Here is a 22244-nt window from a genome sequence, read left to right on the forward strand (position 1 = left end):
GGCAGGGGAGGACGGCGCAGTCGCGCAGGGCTGCTCGGGTCCGGCGGGGACACGCGGGCGGGGCGGGGCGGCGTCCAGGCGGTTCCGGCCCGGCCCGCGCCCCGCCCCGCGGACCGGTTGATTGACGGGTGCCCGGACCGGCGACAGGTGCCCGCGACCGCCGGGTGGGGCGCGTCCCGGAACGAGGCCTCGGGAGGGCCCGCGTCTCCCTCGCCGCCCTTTCTTTCTCATCCTCATTGTCTGACACGGTCACGAGCTTGAGACTCCCAGGTGCGGCCGTGCCTCTGTGCAGGTGATCTGGACACCCCCCCCCCTCGCCGCCGCCTCACTCCCGGCGGCACCGGGTCACCCGCCGACTTGCCCTCCCAACCCGGCGCGCACGCCCCTGCGGCGAGTGCCCTGCCTGCCACCGCGGCCCCCTCCAGGCAGCCCTCCAGAACGCCCACCCGTGCCGCACCCCCTCCAGGCAGCCCTCCAGAGCGCCAGGCCCAGTGCGTTCAGTCGGGGGCCGCTCCGGCCGGCGCGCGGAGCAGCTGCGCGGTCATCCGATCCGGACAAAGGCGCCCGGAGCCGCGCCAGGTAAACAGCGCTTTGTCATGGAGATGAGCGCGGACCGCCGGGCAGATGATCCCGGGGTCGGAGGAGCGGCCTCCGCGCCGCCAGCTGAGCCACGCGACCGCCTTTCTCATGCAAACCAGCGCATGCCTCCGCAACCCAGGCCCGCGCTGCGCCCCAGGGCGCGGGGTCCCCGCTCCAGACCACGTGGCCGGGCCATGCTTCCTCCCCTCGCCGTGGGTGTCTGTGCCCGGTGGGTGGAAGGGAGACCCGAGGGGAGGCATCAGGCCCACAAATTCTTCCCTGGGCTCAGTCCTCCGGTCCCCCGCACCCTCCACCCCACGCGAACCTGCCGGTCACCAGTCGCGGTCCTGAGTGCCTGGGGGCCGGCCCTCCTCCGAGGGAAATGCCCCAGGGAGGGCAGGGGAGGTTGAGCTGTGGGGCCGTAATGGGTGTGCCGCCTAGCATTTATCCGCAGCAAGAGGGAAGCCTCGGTGTCTGAACAGAGGTTAGATCTGTCCCGCTTTCCTGCCGTGGACGAATGGACGGCTTGGGGTTAGCATGAATCTTCGATAGAGCGATCCGTACATAACTTAATCAGGTGCTGACACACCGTGTATTCATTCGAGTCAGTGTGTCTTGTAAATGTTCCTCTGGGGTTCAGTCCTTAAGAAGTAAGGAAATATCCCTAATAGCCAGCCGGTACCAGTGGGGTTTTATCCGCAGGTATCTGTAAGAGCTTCCTATATGCACACCAAGTGGGCCAGTTCCTTACCACTTTACTAGCTGCAGGATTCCAAATCTGTGACCAATGGAGAAAGGGCAGACCGATGTGTTGGTGGGAGATGTGACACTAACACCAATTAATAAACTTGCTTTAGGGTCCCTTCTTCTTTTTCAAGTAAGCTGGCATGTTTGATCAACACCAGATTTGCTGCCTGGAAGTTTTTTTATTTTCTTGTTCTGAACAAGGACCTTAATTCTTCTTAGGAATAAGAGAACCTCTCTGTTGGGTATACAGTATTCAGTTGGTCTAAGAAAACACAAACCCCACTCAAGTCTCCAGACTTGTTTACACAGAAAACTGAACCTGGGGCTGGCTTAGAGTCTGGAGCCTATTCTGGCCATTGTTTATTGCAATCTGCCCAGACCCCCCTCCCCCCAGCCACAACCTCGAACCACACACATACCTCAGGAACACAACCTTTCTTTGGGCAAAGAGGATGGAAACAGGCTTGGGTGACCACAGGAGCAGGTCACACTCACTGCTGAGAATGGGTGTATTTAATTTGATAAAATGATGGTTGTGTGTTTTTATTCCTACATGGCCTAATAAAATGGTGGATAAAATAATCAGGGTCTCCAGCAAACAGAGAACTCAGCTGTAGCTGTTGTGGCCATGCTTCTGATTACACAACTGAGTCTACTCTGGGCACTGGGTCTTTCAGGCTATGAGCTCTGCACGCCTGGCAAAAATAAAACACCAACACCAGGCGACAAATCCCTCTCTCCACTCCTATATCTGATATATTGGGTGCCTTCTAAGCCCTAATGAGCCTCACTTTGTACAGTATATTTGCTGAGACATCAAAAAGTATTTAAAAGAAAGTTTCCTGCTTTTTCCTAATGAGCAAGGTGAGGATTTATGGTGTGTGGGGAGGAGGGAATCTGGCTGCTACAGCCAACACGGAGGCAAGTCTATTTAACACACCCTAGCTTAAGCTCCCTCCTGCATTTAGGGGGTTCAGAGCGCTTAGTTGCGGAGTATACAGACATGCAGTTAGGGAGTGAAAAAACGCCATTTGGTTTGGAGCAGATGGCTGGCTAGGGGGCTGATGGCGTCTAAAGGCGTGTCATCCCCCTTCAGCCTGAATCCCTAAGGGCTCCCCTTGTCTTCCCAATCAATGAAAATTAAAGTGCAAAGAAAGGATGAATAGTTGGACCTCGAGTCTCTCCTTTGTTCATCTCAGCTACTGGTGTGCAGGAGTTAAACTACAACAGACTCCTATAGAAACACTGAAGTTAAACAGTCTCCCGTTAGCTCAGCTTTGAAAGGGAGAGGGGGAGAGGGACCAACGTGGGGGGGGGGGGAGAAGGAGAAGAAGATGGAGAGAGAAGAGGAAGAAAAAAGTAGAGGAAAGAAGAGCAGGAGGAGGAAGGACAAGAAAAGGGCTTTCTGCTTGATTTCCCCAATACAGAATTGCATGGCATAAATTAAGTTGGAAAAGAATGAACGCTTTGGGCAGGATTCTGATGGATTTTACGATGCCTTTCAGTTCCGCTTTGCCCTTGTAATCGAGAAATCTGTGCCATGTCAATTTAACAAATACTTGATACTGAGGGGGGGGGTGGTTGTTAAAGATTTGGGGGCAAATCTTCCCCCCCCCAAGGTTTAAGCTCTTGCACGTGAAACTTTTTATTTCCAGTTTTCTAAACAGGCATTCAGATGAGCCTGTTTCCCACTTCCATTTTCTAATTAAAAGGTTCCTGATATTTCATTTCTTACTGAAATCTACTCTCAGCCTCTAAGCACAGAGGATTTGGAGCTCACATTCCTTTCTTCTTTTGCCCTCCCCTGTTCCTGGAACCTTCTCACCTTCCTCCCCACCCATCTCTCCTCTCTCTCTCTCTCTCCCCCTTCTTTTACACACACTCTCTCTCTCACCAGCTTCCATGCAGTAGGGAGCAGAGTTCTCAGAAATTAGCTTTCAGAGGAAACATGGATGTAGTGAAAAAAGGATGCTGACACTAGGTGGCAAGATTAAATTAGGATTCGCGCTGGCCCAGCCCTATGGTGATGCAGCGAGTCCTTGCAAAGTCCCCAGAGGGTGGCCATGCGGGGACTGCCACCGTCATGGGGGCACAGGAGGTTTTGAAGTCTCCATTTGTTCTGAACCAAACCATATAGGGTTCTGGTGGAGTCCAAGCCTACTTTTCTCATTTCAGCCTTAAATATTACATACACATTACTTTTGATTAATTCTTTGCTTCTCTAGGGAGGTATCAGTGGAAAACCTAAAATCTGTGGATTCTAAAACTTTACAGGTATTGGAGAGCCTGTTACCTAAAGGCTAGAGGGATGGCTGAGGATGACTTCTGATTTTCAGATTGCTGTCTACGGTGGTTTTACTTGGTATCTGAGAATTTTTCCTCTTTGCATTATATGGTACTTTGTGATCTCAACATCTGCTGCAAAGAAAGTCACGTTTTGCCAGGATATTGCGCGTTCCCACCAGTAAGGCGGAGGTAGCACACCTACAGCGAGGCCATTGTGGGCAGGCGCCCTGGGGCTGTGCTCCCATCAAAGTGACATTTACTCCAACACTCACACCTTTCATCCTGGATGAAGCTGCCTTTGGTGTTGAGGGGGAGGTTGAAGGAGCAGATAGGGATGGGAAAGAGACCGCAAAGCGCGCCCAGCACAGAGCTGGATGCCAGAGTAGGAGTCCATGCCCCCACCTTAATTCTGCACCGCGCCCGCAAGCATGAGAACAATTTAGATAGCTCATTGTGTGATACGTGTGTTCTCGGCCCTCCCAATAAACTCATTTCCCCTAAAAAAAAAAATCAAAACAAAAGTTCTAGCGTCTGACGGACGTGTAAAAACCTAATAAGGTGATGGTTGTTCAAAGGTTGTGGGTTGAGGGGGGGGTGTCGGGCCGGAGGGTCTTTAAAACATGTGCCGGACATTGTTGCAGAGGCCGCGGCGCGCGCGGAGGGGAGCTCTTTCTCTCCGCATTGTGCGGGGAGCAGGTGCGGTCTGCATTACCATACAGCTGAGCGCACAAAGAGCCACTGATTCAGCCTCGCACAATAACAGACTGCCTTAATGACAGCCACGCGAACGACACACACCAAACTCACTTTTTACCAAGCAGAGGGAGGCCGAGGGGGGATACGCAGGAGAAAGGGTCCGGAGACCCAGGAAAGGTGGCCGTGGCCAAGAATCGCGCCGGGAAGGGTGTGTGTGTGTGTGTATTTTGGGGGCTGAGGGGAGGGGTTGTTCAAGGCGTCAGGATCCCCCGGCTTGTGGGTAGCGGCTACCCAGACCCCGCCCCCCAGCGGCCGCGGACTGGTGCGGGGACACCCTGTGTCAAGGTAACGGGGTCCTCTCGGGCGCCTCGCTTGCCCCCGGCCCCGCCCTACGTACGGGCTCTGTGTTCCAGACGCGGAGTCGCTGTCCTCGGCTGGGAGGTCTGGGTGACAGACCTTCCCAAACTTCCCGAAACTGCCGCTGCGCTCCCGCCACCTTCTCCCCACTGCTCGCGCCCGCCCCCTCCCTCTTGAGCCCGGGTCCCCCGCCCCGGAGACTCCTCCTTAGGAAGAGGTTGCCGGGGAGAAGGGGCGGCCCAGAGGAAACTGGGCCTCTGACTTCGCCCCCCTCCCCAGGCCCCGGCTGCGGCCCGCGAGGGGGACGGAGGCAGGCGCAGCGGCGGCCGGAGAGTTCCCGAGGCCCGACGCGGCCTCACCCGCCGGGTTGCTCTCCGCAGGGCAGGGGAGGAGCGCCACCCCCGCGCGTCCAGGGGCCTCTGTGAGCCTGTGGCCGGGAGGGAGCGCCGAGGAGCCCGGGCGGCAGCACCGGCCTCGGGCGCAGAGGGGATTCTTGCGGTGAACATTTTGCAGGAATGTAAATGAGTGCGTTTGGTGTGGTGGGGGGTGTTGGGGGCGGGGGCAGGGGAGGGCCGGGGGCGGGGAGGGTGGGGGCGGGGAGGAGGGTTGCACATTTTACAGCTCACTGACCATTTGGCGATCCATTGAGAGGAGGGTTTGGAAAAGTGGCTCCTTTGTGACAGCTTTCGCCAGATTGGGGGGCTGCTCATTTGCATCTCATTAGCCATGCGGCCGGCCGGCGGGATATAAGGCGGCGGCGCGGGGTGAGCCCGAGCCCCTGCGCGCCTGTGGATCCCCGGCCGGCGCCGCACCGGACGCGCAGCCTGGCGCGCAGCCTCCGCCGCGACCCGGGCCGGGACCCCGGGTGTTGACCTGGATGGCACTGGCTGGGTCCCTCGGAAAGATTCGGGTCCAGGGCGCTGCCCGGACCGCGGCCGCCGAGTGAGCCGGCTGGGCCGCACCCGCAGGCGCTCCGCCGGCCTCGGATTACCGCCTCGCGCGTGGGATTTCCAGACCGCTGCTCGCTAATCGGACTCGCGGGGAGCCCTTCAGCTCGTTGGGAATTGGGCTGAATATTCTGGACGCTTTCTCTCTCCTCTTTTTTTTCTTCCTTCTTTCTCTCTTTTCTTTTCTTTTTTTTTCCCCCCCTCCTACGAAGAAGCTTGAGACAAAACCAGGAAGCAGACGACCCCTACCTACTGGAGGATTGAAAGAAAGAGGGGAAAACCGAAAGTTGCCGCTCCAGGAGCAATCTCTCCGGGGAGCCTTGTTAAAATTCGTTCATCCCCGGAGCTGCCGTCGCCTCCGCGGGGCGGATCTAAGGAGCCTCGGCCTCGGAAAGAGCCGGAGACGGACCTTTTAGGAAAGAAGTCCGGATTATCCCTGCCCGGGGCAACGCGGCGGCCCTTTCCTGCCCACGTTCCTAGGGCCACATTCCTCCCCGAGATTCCCTGCTGACTTGAGAAGAGGAGGGGGACACCAGAAGAGCGAGCGCGTCCGGCGGTGCACCATGGGCCGGCGGTGCGCCCTGGCCCTCGCCGTGCTCTCGGCCCTCCTGTGCCAGGTAAGTGGCCAGGTGGGGTCCCCAGGGCCGCGCTGTCAGGTAGGCTGTCAGCGGGGCGCCCCGGGGCCCTATGGGGTCAGATGGGGACCCGGGGCGCGGGTCCCACGGGGGAAAGGACGCGGCGAGACCGGGTCCCTGCGCCCAGAGCCCCACGCCACAGCCTCCTCCGTAGGTCTGGAGTTCCGGGGTGTTCGAGCTGAAGCTGCAGGAGTTCGTCAACAAGAAGGGGCTGCTGGGGAACCGCAACTGCTGCCGAGGGGGTGCCGGGCCCCCGCCGTGCGCCTGCCGGACCTTCTTCCGCGTGTGCCTGAAGCACTATCAGGCCAGCGTGTCCCCCGAGCCGCCCTGCACCTACGGCAGCGCTGTCACGCCAGTGCTGGGCATCGACTCCTTCAGCCTCCCGGACGGCGAGGGAGCCGACCCCGCCTTCAGCAACCCCATCCGCTTCCCCTTTGGCTTCACCTGGCCGGTGAGCGCCAAACCTGCGGGCGCTGGGCGGGCGGGGCGGGCGGCAGGTAGGGGTGGAGGCGGCAGACCGGCCCGGCTCCCCGGCGCGGCGGGGGCGCACGACAGGGGCGCTCGGGTGGACTCGGGCAGGTGGGCGCCGCGGTCTTCAGGGGCCTGGGGCGCTGCCTCCACGCCCGGAGTGACCCGCTGGCGGCCGGTAGGGGTGGGGGAAGGGTGACAGCCGGGGCGCGATGAGGCAGAGAGGCCGAGGACCCGGGACATTTCCGTATCCGGCCTCGATGCCGAGCCCCCAAGTGGAACAGACCCTTTCACGTGGGAAGGTTCGAGTTCCCCAGCTCCTGGTCCGGCTGGTGGTTCTGTTACCCTAGGAGCCTGACAGCCCCCAGCCCCTCTGTTGGGTTCATTCCCGGGAAGGCCGCTGACAGCTCCCTGCAGCCCCGCCTGCTCCGCGCGGTCTTTTTTCTTTTTCCTTCTTTCTTTCTTATTTTTAAACGCGATATCCTGTATTAACAGGCTGAAAAAACACGTCAGGAAACCATTCTTTTAAACGCTCTTCCATTTCCTTAAGGAAACTGAAATCAGGCAAGCGATGTCCAGAGCCCCACCCCCACCCAGGACACACGGCGCACGCAGAGCTGCCACCGCTTACTTGGCTGTCCCGAGAGCTTTGATTTTTTATTTTAACATTTCTGTCTTATGTCTCCTCCCCCTTTCTCCCAGGGCACCTTCTCTCTGATCATTGAAGCTCTCCACACGGATTCTCCCGACGACCTGGCAACAGGTAAAGACTGTGCAGACTGCTTTCCCAGTTAGTATACATCTGACTTCAGATCTCCTGGGAAAGCATCGTCTACATTTTTCATTCTGCATGTTCCCCGGAAAGGTTCAGGATGAGTCTTGGGCCTCCTTCCCTGGCTTCCTTTCCACCTCCCTCCCTCCCCAAGCCCCTGCGTTCTCAGTCAGAGCCAACCAAGCACCTCCTCCCACAGAGAACCCAGAGAGACTCATCAGCCGCCTGGCCACGCAGCGGCACCTGACGGTGGGCGAGGAGTGGTCCCAGGACCAGCACAGCAGCGGCCGCACCGACCTCAAGTACTCCTACCGCTTCGTGTGTGACGAGCATTACTACGGGGAAGGCTGCTCCGTCTTCTGCCGCCCCCGCGATGACGCCTTCGGCCACTTCACCTGTGGGGAGAGAGGGGAAAAAGTCTGCAACCCTGGCTGGAAAGGCCAGTACTGCACCGAGCGTGAGTCCCTGTGGGAGGCTGCTGCCCCTCAGTCTCCCCTCTCCAGGCCTGCACTCCGGGGCAGTGGGGGAGCGTTCTCTGAGCTGCGGGGATCCCGGGATTTTAGCTCTCGCAAGATGTTCTGGTGGGGAAACCAAGGCCAGGGAACCCGAGAGAACTGCTGAGACCTCACAGTTAGGCAGTGGCCGGTCGGGGTCAGCTCAGACGTTTTAACTTCCGCTATGGGAAGCTGCCTTTCTTAATCAGGAAGGATTTTGGAGACAGGGCCAGGGGTCAGGAAGTAAGCCTGAGGGAAGGGAGGGAGGAAGGAAGGGAGGAACAGAGTGGAGGCTGTGTGCAGGGTGTGCTTTTACCAAGTTCTCTTTGCCGGGACAGCGTCTCGTTGAAAAGTGCTTTATTTCTCTCTGGAGCTCAGCCTTCTGTGGAGCCGGCGTGTTTACAAATATTACATGTGATGCACGAGCACTGTTTGTGACACTGTTGCTTGTGGGGGTCTGTGGACACGGGTGGGTGTGTGTCGAGGCCTGGCTCTACCAGCCCTGCCCAGGAGGGGCCCACCTGCCCGTCTTGGGCACCATGCATCTACTTGAGGGATGTTCACAGAGCGTCTTGCCTGGGAGGAAATACTTTTACAAAAGTGACTTAGGCCCTGCCTGCCCACAGCTGGGGATTCTCCAGGTGGGCAGGGTGGCTGTCCAGGATGCAGGAAACCAGGGAAGGTGGGATGGGGGTTATGAGGACCGGCTGGCTCCTAGGCCTGGTTCAGCGGAACTCAGGTAGCCTCACTGTCATCCTGCAGTCCCAGGTGTTAGATTTCCCCATAGCTGGGTGGGGTGGGCCCTGGAGCTCCCCAGAAACCCCAGTGAACTTTCCTTCTGCCCGGGAGACAGCTAACCTTTTCTTGCTGGGTAGTTTCTTAGTTTTAATTTGTCCCTGGGGTGAGGGTAGGTCTTCACGCTCAGCGTCCTTGTTGCTCAACTTTCCACAGTTCCTTGGAGCCCGCCTTGGCCTGAGCTGCCTCTGTTGTCTTAAAAACTTGTGGAGTGGCTTGTTAATGAGTTTCATAACCAGGGGAAGGAAGCCAGCTCGAAGCCTCAGCCTCCAGCCTCGCCTCCCCGCCACCCCCCAACCTCGCCTCCCCGCCAGCCCCCAACCTCTGCTGCCTCCCTCCTGGCTCCCCTCCCTTCTCCTCGCCGTGGGGTAGCCATAAACTTAAACTTTTTCTTCTTATTCAAACACTGGATTCTCTCTCCGCCCCCAGCTCGCGCGTGCCACCGATTAGATCTCTCTGGGGATAGGCAGCAGGGACACACACCCATTCCCATTGGCGGAAAGGGTGCACGTGCGTGCGTGTGCGCGTGCGTGTGCGTGCGTGTGTGCGTGTGTATGTATGTGTGGTGTGTGCATGCTAAGGGTGTGTGTGAGGGGTGGGGGCATGGGGCGAGGGGCCGGTATTGTTGCACTGGGGCAGCTGCTGGGAGAGAGCAGACAATGGAGCAGCTGTCTTGCCCTGGTACTCTGCATACCAGCTGTCCACCCTTATCTAACACACACTTTCTGGGTATTAAGAGGTGGAGCTTTGTGCATAGAATTGGGAAGTGGGGGAGGAGGGGGGGGAAGGACTTCTGACCCTCTCTTAGAAGAAAAGGGGCCGGTGGGGGTGGGGGCTTCCGTGCTCTTTTGTCCTTGAGCCGCTGTGTTAAGAAGAATGCTCCTGGGCTGAGTAAAGTCCGTGTTACCAGCGGCCTCCGATATGCTCGCTCATGGGCTTGCTGCGGAGCCGGCACAGTTTGCAGCCTGCTGTGCTGGGGGGCGCTCTGGTGGGCTGACCCTGTGCCTTTTCTTCTTGCAGCCATCTGCTTGCCAGGGTGCGATGAGCAGCATGGGTTTTGCGACAAGCCAGGGGAATGCAAGTAAGTTTGTAAAAATTGCTTTTTTAATTTCCTTTTTCTTGTTGTCCTTTTCCACCTAATATATTTGTAAGGCAACTCTAGATGATCTTGTAAGAAACTCAGTTAAGATTAGCTAGTTGGGGGCCTGTTTTTTTCTGGTGTTTCTATTTAAAAAATATATGGATGTGCAGAGGGTCAAGGATTGTCAGCATGTGAGCTCCTTGGCGGTTGTGGAACTTGCAGATGGAGGTTAAAAAGAACTGGCACAGAAAAGGAGAGCACGTAGGTGGTTTTCAAACTTCGCGGCACATTAGAATCACTTAGCGATGCTGCCTTGGTTGGCCCTGGCACCCATAACCAGACCCTCTGTATGGGACCCGGGCCTCAGTTTGTATTTGAGTGCCTTCCAGGGTTCTGCCTCATTTGGGAACCAGCGGTGTGGATGCTGTTTGCAGAGATTTTCATGTGTGCAAAATGTGTTGCTAGGAACCCAGTAGTGTCAGCATCCACTGACTCCATCTTCTCTTCTAAGGTGCAGAGTGGGCTGGCAGGGCCGGTACTGTGACCAGTGCATTCGGTACCCAGGCTGTCTCCATGGCACCTGCCAGCAGCCCTGGCAGTGCAATTGCCAGGAAGGCTGGGGGGGCCTCTTCTGCAACCAGGGTAAGCCTCCTGTTCCTTCCGGGCAGCCTGGCTCCCCGTCTTGGGCCCCGGGAAGTACAGTCTCAAGAATTTAACCCTGGGCTTCCTGTCTCCTTTCTCGCAGACCTGAACTATTGCACACACCACAGGCCCTGCAGGAATGGGGCCACCTGCAGCAACACAGGCCAGGGAAGCTACACTTGCTCATGCCGGCCCGGGTACACGGGGGCCAACTGCGAGACGGAGGTGGACGAGTGCAGCACCAGCCCCTGTAGGAATGGAGGGAGCTGCACGGTGAGTCTGGCCACCGTGGGCACCCCTGCTGCGCCGGGAGTCCTGGTTTGATACGGGCCGCGCGGTTCCCTTGGAGCAACGTAAGAAAGCTTTCTTCACCTTCTCCGTTCCTCAGGACCTCGAGAACAGCTACTCTTGCACCTGCCCACCTGGCTTCTACGGCCAGATTTGTGAGCTGAGTGCCATGGCCTGTGCCGATGGCCCCTGCTTCAATGGGGGACGGTGCTCGGACAACCCCGAAGGGGGGTACACCTGCCGCTGCCCCTTGGGCTTCTCTGGCTTCAACTGTGAGAAGAAGATGGACTCCTGCAGCTCCTCGCCCTGTCCCAATGGTAAGGGCCGCCGGAGAGTGCCTCAGAAGCATGTGCGCTTAGTTTCCAGCCCAGTTCATCAGTTTGCAAGTTACTTCGAATTTCAGGAGCCCTTTTGTCTGAACAGTGAGAAACTCTTCTTAGAAATTTTATCCTCGGCCTGGAAATGCCCAGGGAGTGAGAAAGACAGGCAGGAATATTCATTCTCTGCAGGGAATGCCACAGGCAGGAGAGGCAAGGACTTGCCTGCAGTGTGTCTCAGGCGCCCAAGATCCTGAGCACCAGCGGTCTGCCCCAGCGCCAGCTCTGCCACTGTGTGTCGGAGGGCAGCTCGTGCCACCACCACGTAGAGCTGGTGTGTCTGTGCGAGGAGCTGTGGTCTCTACGAGGGGTGGGATGCCCTAAGCAAACTCACAGGGAGGGAAGCTGGGCCCCCGACCGGCCAACGGGTCTGGAAACTTCTGGAGCTTCTCCGTTAGACACGCTGATGCTTGGAGAGGAGTCATTTTGCTTTGCCCTCTGTGTGCCATGCAGAGGCGCGGCAGCCCTGTGAGCTCTGGCCCTTTTTTCCTGCTTGTTTCCATCCATTGAACCAACAGAGGCACTGATGTCTCATTTTTGGAGAGGAAGGTTTAGCAGACTTGACTCTGGAAGGACCAAGACCCCTCCCTAGCTTCTTTCCTCCTTCTTTTCTCTCTTTGGGTCTTCGATTCCTGCTTTCACTGCCTGTCACTGTGGGTGAGCCCGCCATCGCCTTGAGCCTCTTCTGTGGCCCAGTCCTCTGTTGGCTTGCTCTGATGACGAGGCAGGGATGCAGGCAGAGATCTTGCCCAGTACACGTAGGGGCCGGAGCCTGTGTTCTGTGTTTATGGAGCTAGACCAGACTCCCCACCACGGGCTCATATCTGACGTGTGTTCTCTTAAGTGACAACCTCGTCTAGGCTGGTGTGTGATGCAGCAAATGCTTCAGGACATTTGCTGGGTGACAAGCCACTGCCCGTGTCCCGCGTTCCAGGTGCACAGTGTGTGGACCTCGGCGACACTTACCTCTGCCGCTGCCAGGCTGGCTTCTCTGGGAGGCACTGTGATGACAACGTGGACGACTGTGCCTCCTCCCCGTGTGCCAACGGGGGCACCTGCCACGACGGTGTGAATGAATACTCCTGCACCTGCCCCCCCGGGTACACGGGCAGGAACTGCAGTGCCCCCATCAGCAGGTGTGAGCACGCGCCCTGCCACAACGGGGCCACCTGCCACGAGCGGGCCCTCCGCTACCTGTGCGAGTGTGCCCGGGGCTACGGGGGCCCGAACTGCCAGTTCCTGCTCCCCGAGCCGCCCCTCGGGCCGGTGGTGGTGGATCTGACCGAGAAGTATGTGGAGGGCCAGGCCGGGCCGTTCCCCTGGGTGGCCGTGTGTGCGGGCGTGGTGCTGGTCCTCATGCTGCTGCTGGGCTGTGCCGCTGCCGTGGTCTGCGTGCGGCTGAGGCTGCAGAAGCGCCGGCCCCCTGCTGACCCCTGCCGGGGGGAGACAGAGACCATGAACAACCTGGCCAACTGCCAGCGGGAGAAGGACATCTCCGTCAGCGTCATTGGGGCCACGCAGATCAAGAACACCAATAAGAAGGTGGATTTCCACGCGGAACCGGGTGTGGAGAAGAGCAGCCTCAAGGCCCTCGACCCTGCTGTGGGCTGTAACCTGCTGCAGGACCCTAGGGGTGCCACCGCCACGAGGGACCCCCACAGCAAGCGCGATGCCAAGTGCCCGCCCCAGGGCTCTGTGGGGGAGGAGAAGGGCACCCCGACACTCAGAGGGTGCGTGCCATGGGCCAGAGGGGACACATGGGAAGACCAGCCCCAGAGGGCACCCCAACATGGGTGCTGAGGGCCAGGCTGGGCAGGGGACGGCTGGGGAGGGTGCCCCAACACGGGTGCTGAGGGCCAGGCTGGGCGGGGGCCGGCTGGGGAGGGCACCCCAACACTGGGGTGCTGAGGGCCAGGCTGGGTGGGGGCCGGCTGGGGAGGGTGCCCCAACACTGGGGTGCTGAGGGCTGGGCTGGGCGGGGGCCGGCTGGGGAGGGCGCCCCAACACTGGGGTGCTGAGGGCCAGCTAGGTGTGTTCCTCCAAGCTCTGGTCGTTTTCCTGCTCAGAAATGTTTTCTCGGATTGACTGTGGTTGTCTTCTGTTTTCCTCCTAGTGGAGAAGCATCTGAAAGAAAAAGGCCGGACTCTGTGCACTCCACTTCAAAAGACACGAAGTACCAGTCGGTGTACGTCATATCCGAGGAGAAGGATGAGTGTGTCATCGCGACAGAGGTCAGTGCGCAGCTGGCGGCCTGGGTGGGGACCGGAGCGTAGACCGGCTGGCGCTGACTTCCCACCGTCCTGCGGCCCCTCTAGGTGTAAAGCGGAGGCCACGCGGCAAATTCCCGTTGCTCTTAGACTAAGTAAAATTCCAAGGATATATGCCCCGACGAATGCTGCTGAGAGAGGAGGAGCTTCATGGACCGCTGCTGAGAAGCCCGGCTCTCTTCCTGACGTTGTGGCGTGGCCGGCGGGCTGCGGCCACGGGCGCTCCAGGTGCCTGCTGCACTGCCTTTTTAGGATGTTTCCATTGCACTATGGACAGTTGCTTTTAAAAAATATATATTTAAATGAATGGACTTAATTACTACATAAGAAGCATGCACTGCCTGAAGTGTATATTTTGGATTCTCATGAGCCAGTCTTTTCTTGAATTAGAATCACAAATACTGCCTTCATCGTCCTTTTTGATACTAAAATGTGTTTTTTTTCTAGGTGGAAAAAAATGTGTGTTATTTTTTGGACCTGTAAAAATATTTTTCATGATATCTGTAAAGCTTGAGTATTTTGTGATGTTCATTTTTTATAATTTAAATTTTTGGTAAATATGTACAAAGGCACTTCGGGTCTATGTGACTATATTTTTTGTATATAAATGTATTTATGGAATATTGTGCAAATGTTATTTGAGTTTTTTACTGTTTTGTTAATGAAAAAATTCCTTTTTAAAATATTTTTCCAAAATAAATGTTATGAACGACACCCAGAGGCGTGATTCCTCGTGCTCCTCACAGCAGACCTGCCCTCACTCACACGCGTGGTCCGAGGCCCTGAGGACAGGAATGGACTCTGCTTTTCTGCTTCTGATGTCTTTGCCCGGTTTCACCGGATTGATTAAAAGCAGCTTGCCTCGCCCCTCGGCCCCTCTGGAGAACCCTCAGAGATGACTCTCAGTCAGGGCAGGCCGAGTGCTGCTGTTGGTTCCCCGAGCAGCCCCTCGTCGCTGTGAACGCCACGTTGCCCACGGTCGGTGCAGAGACACCTCGGGGCTGGCTGCTTTCCTCTGGAGGCTGATCTTTATCAGGACTGGGACGAAGCCTCATTTTGGTCAAATACCCATGAGGCACTTTACTGTTGCCATGGCAAATGGTTTTTGTCTTAGAAAACTACTTGCTCATCCACTTGTGGGCTTATTTCTGGTTAATTTAAAGGAGTCAGTTGTCTCCTCGTTCAAGCACTGCTGCAGGGGACAGGCAGTAGGGATGAGAGCCCTCTCGTGCGTGTGCCAGGCCCCTCCTCTGCAAGAATTACTTCGTTGGTCCCGGTGGGGCGCCCCCCTCAGAGTAGCACCATTACTCCCACTTCAAGGTTGAGACTGAGGCTTGTGGGTAACGTGCTTGCTCAGGGCTTGTAAGTGGCAGCGGGACTCCAGATCCCGGTTTAGTCATTATTTTTCATAAACTCGGCTTCTCACTGAGTACAAGAAAGGGATATAATACCACAGGTCCAGAGGACCCGTGCCGCTCATCAGCACCCTAGGACAAGTCTGTCCTGGGATCCAGGGGTCTGTTTCTGGGGTTGGCAGGAGGCAGGCGAGGGACAGAGCTTCCCAGACGTAACCCATTAGAGGGAAGAGGTTGCCTTTGTCCCAGAGACGCTTCTTCTCCTGGTCATTGTGGTGCAGTTGGAGACTCTGGAATCTCCCTGCAGAGGAAAGGGCACCTGTGTATTAAATGCCCATCGGACAGAGATGCCTGTGCAGCAGGGGCCACGTCAGGGCTGGAGAGACACACCTGAGGCACCCAGACTGTTCCCACCCCTCTGGCAGGGATAACGGCTGCAGACAAGGACTCCAGCGGAGTGACGTCATCCGCGGAAAGAAGTCAGCGGCAGGGCCAGGTGTGAGTGAGGGAGACTCAGGCTCCTAAGCCCTGCGACCTCGACCGGCCCTGCTCATTGGCGACAGCAGCGGCAGCGGTGCACCGGAGCACAGCCGCGGGAGTCGCCGAGGCTCCTTCAGGGTGGAGCGGGCCTGGAGGAAGAGGGGCCGCCTCACACGGCTTTACACTCCTTAACCCCGAGTAATTCAAGGCTCCCCGTCACTTTCAGAAGTGAGCTGACTTGGGTAATGAACGTTCAAGAAGACAGAACAGCCTGGGTTTCTCAGGAAGCCCCTCCCAAGGAAAAGCCTCGCGGCCCCCAGAGCTGATTCCACTTTCACCCTCCCCAGCCCTCTTGGAAGCCAGGGAGTGCGCTGTCTTCCACCTGGGCAGGCACGCGGCCTGCCCAAGAGCGCAGAGGGCCCCGGAGGCTCAAGAGTGCAGCTTTGGAACCCTCAGTCCCCTGTTCCACGAGGGCCCCGAGGCCCTTCTGAGGCTGACGCTTTAAGTTGACATTTTAATCAGATAGTCCCTCACTGCTCAGGGCTTACGCTGTTTGCAGCAGGAAATCCAGGCACATTGATCAGAAATGTCCATGTAAAGACACAGGTGTTTACAGACCGGCTATGGTCCACCCTGCCAAGGGACGCCCCGCTGCCCAGCCTGGGGTTGCGCTGTACAGGCAGGCTGCCAGGGAGGACAGGAAGGAGCCGTGGGGATTAATATGACCAGGTCGGGGCAGAGCCCTTTTGGGCGCAGCTGGTGCTGGACTCAGCTCCCAGGGCCCAGGAGCCCCCGAAGGTGGCCAGACCCCAGCCCTCCTCCCCTCAGCCCCAGGCTCCACTCCCCACCTTCCCTGAGACTCTGGTGAGACCAGCAGAGGAGGCGAAGCACAAGGATTTTCCTTCAACTTTTCCTCTGGACATAATTTTGGACTTCCAGCAGTGTTGCTAGGACAGTACAAATAGTTCTCGTTATCAAGTCATCTGTCCCATCCACCCTTCCGTGTTGACCAGTGGGCTCTCTGAAGTCAGGACACGTGTTCCCTGCTGCCCAACATCGGTGTAGATGCCCGCAGTGTCTCCATTCAGCGGCTCACGCCCATGGTCCTCCCCAAGTGGGGAGGTCCCCATCTCCGCTGCCTGCTGTTTGGCCCGCCCTCCAGGCTCTCTGGCTGACTTCGTTTTAGGCTAAAGAGCTTTCCTCAGGGGCACCTTTGTGGAGGAGGTGGGACGGACGTTCTGATTCTGTGTGTCTCTGACCCGGAGGCAGCCAGCAGCACTAAGACGTGACTAGGGTGACCTGTGCTAAAGCCCCCGATGCAGGGTCAGCGAGCGAGGGTGGCTCGCACAGCAGGGGACCCTCGTGCGTGCTCTGCATGGTTCACTAGATGGCCAACGGCACGTGGAGGGAGTGTTTCTGCCACGAAAACTGGACTTGAGCCTGGTCAGACCTCTCGATCTAGTTGCCAGCTTACAGGAGCACAAGGACCGAAAGACGTGGTCTGGACACCACCAAGATCTACTCAGCCAAGTCTGGGCAGAGGAAGAGAGATGAGGGAACACCCGGGTTGGAAAAGACTTAGATAAAAACAGTTAAAAAAACCCTCATGAGCCACTAGAGAAATGTAAACACTGACTGGACGTGTTAATGATACTAAAAGTCACACTTGCACATACTGGAGAGAAATGTGTGCGAGTGTGTGAGGATGTTGGCCACGAAAGAAGTTTCTTTCTGGTCAAGTTTGTTCTTCTCGTCGTCACTGGTAGTTGGGGACCATAGTGTGAAGCCAAACGTAGATATTGGAGTGGGAGACCATGTTTTTTTTTTTTATTCTGATAAATAAACAGTCACCTAGACACAAAGTATACGGTGAGGATGTGTTTGCGTGGTATCCAGCCAGCAAAGCTGTATGTGGTTAGTAATTTCTCAGTCTATGAATTTTGCGGAAAAGCGATACGAACGTGAAATGGTGTTCCTGAAGAGTGGCTGGATGTCTGCAGAAGAGTCGGGTAGGAGAGAGTGAGCACGCGAAGCCTGGGGCCTCAGACGTGGGTGGTGCGGCCTCACGTTACCAGGGTGGACACCAGAATTTACTCGACAAATTCAGGCATTTGTTGTTTGGAAGGTAATTCAGAGATAGTCTTCTTAAAGACGATTCATGTCTGCACAGCATTTCCCCCAGAAGAACCTTAAATTGCATTCATTTGCTCAAATAAACAAATATTTCCATTTTGGAGAAAACTATCTGACTGATGTCACCCTGGGAGGTGGGGAAGGTGACACCCTTGCTTTGACTTGAGACACAGAACACTCTTTCTCACTTTGCTTGTTCCTTAAGGAAAATCTGCCGCCTCACTCTGGCGTTTGCTGATCCCGTATTCTGGAGATTACGGTCCTAACAGAACGCGGGGGGTGTCCCGGGAGGAGCGGAGGAGCGTTGCATGATGTGCTGCAGGCAGGAGACAGACTCTCTTCCGAAGCTTTCGGAGGGACAGCATTCCTGGAAAGGGAGCTGGGTTCTGGAGAGGAGGGAAGAGTCCAAAGTTGTGGGGGGGGGGGCCCACCTTGGGCGAAGGCGGCAGCCACAGCCTCGGGTGGCGGGATGGGCTGTCGGGGGTTGTCGAGGAGACCGAGTCTCCCTTTGCTGTGATTTCTGGAAACGGTGAGCATTCCGTGGTGATGCACAGCTGCAGAGTGGAGCGCGAGGACTTGGACTGTTCAGGCTTGCTCAGCTCTCAGGTTCTCCCGCAGAGGTTGCCGGCCACGTCTGTGCTACGAGTGCACTGGTTTTCACCTCTAGCACAGTCCAATCAGTACCAGCCGCGTGCTAGAAAGGCTTTACGTTAGCTTGAGCTTTAAGAGGACTGGGAACTTGGCAGGGGCCTCATGGTTTGTGAACGCTCATCTTTGGAGACAGAAGTGAAAGCTGAGAACTTCTGCCACTCTTACGGGCACCTGTGCCATGCACAGCGTGGCCAGACGTCTAGAGTCACATCCATGTCCGAGGAAGTGACCCTTGATGTGCTTTGTGGACCAGTGGTGTCCCCATGCTCCCCCCCAAGTGGGGAGGAAGTGCTTTCTGTGTTTGCCCCTCACCTGCAGGGACTGTGGGCACAACTCCTTCAAGAATTCGAGGGGATTCCTGGGACTTTGAGGATTTCAGCCCTTTCTTACAAGCCTGGAAACAACTTGGGAGTAAAAAGTCAAGTTATATACAGTATTAGAAGGGGCATATTCATCAGGGGAAGACATCCGAAACCTAGGAGGCATTTCAGTGAGGATGACAAGGCCGGGTGAGGTCCCTTTCTGCCCACACGGCCCTGACGAAGGGGCGGGAAGGGAGGCCTGGTTCAGTCCTGACCCAGCAGGGCTGTGGTGTGGGCCGAGGGCCAGACAGGAACACAGAGACAGTGTTCAGCGGTCTGGCCAGCAAAGCACAAGGGAAGGGTGGGCTTGTGGATGCTCTGACGCAGGAGCCAGTCCGCCTCGGCCATTCTTCCTCCTCCCAGGAGGCTCTGACCTTGGTCCTGGTTTTCGGGTTCTGCTGATTCCCACCGTATTCCAGCAGCGTAAACTTGCTTCCTACTCCCAAAAGGACCCTGCAGAAAGTAGGACTCTTCCAAGTAACCAAGGGACAGTGCACTCACTCCTCCATGGTGCACGGGGAGCTGCTTCTGAGTCTGGGTGTTTCCCCAGAAGCATCTGTGTGTCCCCGAAAACAAACTGGCATCACCAAACTGGCCCAGACAGGAACTGGAAGACTGGTATGTTGCAGCCCCCTCTTCTCCCTTCCTGCTGCATGTGCATTCCAAAGCCAAAGACGCTATTTTTACTTATTTGCTTATTTCGAGTCATCTATGGGTGGCCGCTTCTGACAGTCCAGGAGTGTCCCTCGGGTGTGAGGCGGCCTGCAGCCTCCTGGGCTCCTAAGCCCCTTCCTCAGTGTGGGGAGCCTGCCCTGGGGGCAGAGCCTGTGACACAGTGGGCAGAACTCCCAGTGGGAGGAGGACGCCATGGTCATTCTCCGCCTGCACCTGATACACCTCACCTGCCCCTGCTCTTAGACACTTGGACAGTCTCCCAATTTTGGCAGTCTAAACAATGTTTCACTGAACATCTTTGTGCATAAGTCATTGTGATTATGTCTCATTTTTTCATTATGATAAATTTCTGCTATGGGATTAGTCAAAGGAAATAAACACTTTAAAGACACTATCTATTTATAAATTCCCACTAGAAAATTTGTACCAATTTGTAGTCATATTTCCTTACAGGATCTTGTAATCCTACAAGAACCCAGTTGTTTGTCACCAACAATATGAATCACGATATAAAAAATTCATTTGCCAGTTTGATTAGTGAAAATAGGGATCAAAGTTGTTCAATTTTTATCCGTTTAATGGTGGCTTCATTCTTTTTTATCTGTTTTTGGAGGTCCTACTTTTTCCACTGCAGTTGGCACCCCATTGTCTTTAGTGAGGACCTACTGTGTGTCAGGTGTTTAATATACTTTTTAAAATTCAGCGTTTATAACACAGCTGGGTGGGGATAATTCTGTCCTTTCCTGAGGCACAGAAAGGCCACACGTTCCTCAAAGGGCCCGGCAGGCCAGTCCCTGACTGTTGGCACTCTTCCCTGGAAGAGCATCCCTCCCCAGACCAGCTGCCTGTGTTCAGAGCCAGCACACTGTGTGTCTCGTGTGCTTGGATGGGCATATTTTCGTCTTAATTTTTCAAACAACTGTATTTGCAGTATAATTCACACGGGGCAATATGCACACGAGTTAAACCCACCTTTGGATGAGTGCTGAGAATGAGATCAGCTCCACAGTTCCACAGTCAGGACAGAGGACTCCCAGCACCCATAGTCCCAAAAGCACCCTCTGCACAGTCCCTGCCGGGGATCAGCTGATTCCAGTAATGGAGGTGCTGGGAGCTCAGGCACGTGGACCCTTCTCACCGTTGAGCTAGCTTCTGTTCACACGTATCACACACTTCTTTTCTTTGCTTAGGAAATTTTGTAAGAATTGTTCCATGCAAGCCCACTGGGGAGATAGACGTAAAGGGACCCCGTCTTAGTTCCCCACATGGAAACTGGCTGCTGCACACTCCATTTTCTGCCAGTCTTGCTGCCAATTCATCTAGACTCAGAGAAGCTGCCTCTTCATGGAAGCTGACCCCCACCACGGAAGCTGACGGCCTTTTCTAGCTTTTCTTTTCCCATCCCTGCCTGCTTCTTGAAGCCCGTCTAGGGCTGCATCAGCGCCTTGCACTCTGGGCCTGCTCTGCTCCTGGAGGCGGCTTCCGCTCTGTTGAGGACCAGGCCTCTGGTGGGGTGTGTGCTTTCTGGTGCAGTTAAGAGGACAGGACGGTGTGACAGAGGAGGTGAGCTCTTGAGTGGCTCCACAGAGGGATTAGGGTGCATTCTTGCTGCTCCTCAGGGGTCGAGATAAACCGTCACCAGCTGACACCTAGAATAGGTCTTGGGGGCACTGGTTGGGGCCAGGCTGAGGAGGCAGGAGCTCCGGCTGAGGGGCTGTGGCGGGGCTGGCCTGGAGGGCAGCTTCATTTGGGTGAAATAAACGAAATTCTCCAAGTCAGTCAGTAGGAATGCAAAGGACTGACTGGGCTCCTCTGTCCCTGCTCCCACCCATCCCCTTCCTGGTTGCTGTCACCGCGGGCACAAGCCGGCAGTGGTTCTGGGCAGCGGCTCTGCCGTGCTTCTCGCCTCAGCGCTGCCTCAGCCTCCTGGCCCTGCCGCGCTCTGCACACCCTCTGTAAGTTAAAAAGTCTTTGAGACACAAAGACTCCAGTTTAGAAAGACCACCTGGTGAAAGGACAGAGTCCTCCCTGATTCATTTTCACCTTAATTCCATTTCAGTTGGAGCACTCATGCTCTGCTGCCCCTGCTCACCCAGGGCCCCAGGCACCTCGTCCTGGGCAGCACGGGTCGGCCAGGCAGTGGCCTCTGGGCCTCAGACCATGTGTTCTGAAGCACAGATCAAGGCACAGGCTCGGGGCCACACCCTCGGCCCTCCCTGTGGGTCTTCAAGCCTGGGGCTGCTCTGGGTTTGCTGACGCTGTGGAAAGTCCCAGTGGACCAACGGTGGGGCACCGCAGCTGCATTGAAGCAGCAGCCTGTGCCTCTGTCAGCTGATGTCATGGACACAGCACGGCTCTTCTTAGCTGGAGGGTCAGCACCTGGAGAGCTCAGGGAAGCAGTGACCGTCAGTGTCAGGTCCGTGAGGACTGGAAGTGAAAACGGCAGAAGCTGCTGCAGCATCAGCACGAGGCAGGAGCCATCTGCTGCAGGAGCAGCTTCCTCGCCCAGCGCTCCAGCCGCTGGGGATGAGAGCGCAGATGGGGCCTCCGGGACCCCGCCTCCCCAGACGCCAGGGAGGCCAAGGCCTCCCTGTCCCCTGTGTGCGAGCCACCAAACTGCTCTCCAAACGTCTGCCCAGAAGCGCGGTCCCTGCTCTGCAGGAGCTCCCGTCTGGTTCTCAGACGTGGAGGCTGAAGGCCAGGGCCCCACCACCAGCAGAGATGGAATCCTGGAGGGTTCTGACCTTCCCCCACTGAATGGCTCCCTACAGCATTTAAACATTTTTTCGAAAGGATTTGCAGCATGTTGCTGCAGGTCCCCTCCACAGAGTCTCTGCACGTGTGGGGACCTCGGATTCTGAGCAGGAGACACAATTTCCATCCTACCAACTGGGACATGGGGGCGGGACTGGTAGCGGATCTGCCTGTCTCCCGTCCACGACAACTCTCCCTGGTGTCCCTGTTTCCACGCACCCACTGACCCCCACCCTTCTGGAGACTCCCAGAACCTCCCAGTCAGGTGCAGGTTCTCTGCTCCCACGACCCCAGCAGGCCATGACTTTATAGCTGTCATGAAGCTGGCATTCCCTCCCCAGGCCTGGCCTCTCTGCAGATATGAGGTATCTGGTTCCTTCTGTATCTGGAGCCTGTCACCTAA

The 22244-nt window shown here is 56.7% G+C and overlaps 1 protein-coding gene across 2 annotated transcripts; it reads left to right on the forward strand.

Moving 5' to 3' along the window:
• Positions 1–4668: 4668 nt before the first annotated feature.
• DLL1 (delta like canonical Notch ligand 1) lies at positions 4669–14145 on the forward strand. Of its 2 annotated transcripts, XM_074367932.1 has the most exons (12): positions 4669–5190; positions 5825–6229; positions 6402–6698; positions 7418–7478; positions 7687–7944; positions 9797–9857; positions 10369–10499; positions 10603–10772; positions 10888–11104; positions 12099–12894; positions 13278–13395; positions 13480–14145. In XM_074367932.1, exons 2-12 carry the CDS (start codon positions 6176–6178, stop codon positions 13483–13485), a joined length of 2169 nt encoding a protein of 722 aa, XP_074224033.1. In that variant the 5' UTR covers positions 4669–5190; positions 5825–6175; the 3' UTR covers positions 13486–14145. The 2 variants fall into 2 exon arrangements, with proteins under 2 accessions (XP_074224033.1, XP_074224034.1); XM_074367933.1 differs by lacking the exon at positions 4669–5190 and having other exon boundaries at positions 5261–6229; positions 7687–7926.
• Positions 14146–22244: the final 8099 nt, after the last annotated feature.

This window comes from Camelus bactrianus, chromosome 8, assembly GCF_048773025.1.
Source record: "Camelus bactrianus isolate YW-2024 breed Bactrian camel chromosome 8, ASM4877302v1, whole genome shotgun sequence".
Taxonomy (NCBI): domain Eukaryota; kingdom Metazoa; phylum Chordata; class Mammalia; order Artiodactyla; family Camelidae; genus Camelus; species Camelus bactrianus.

Bases quoted from the DNA above. Each gene is read 5' to 3' on its own strand.
- DLL1 (XM_074367932.1), top strand. From the start codon at position 6,176: ATGGGCCGGCGGTGCGCCCTGGCCCTCGCCGTGCTCTCGGCCCTCCTG. The intron at 7,479-7,686 runs GTAAAGACTGTG...CTCCTCCCACAG, and splicing joins TCCCGACGACCTGGCAACAG to AGAACCCAGAGAGACTCATC. The intron at 11,105-12,098 runs GTAAGGGCCGCC...CCCGCGTTCCAG, and splicing joins CTCCTCGCCCTGTCCCAATG to GTGCACAGTGTGTGGACCTC.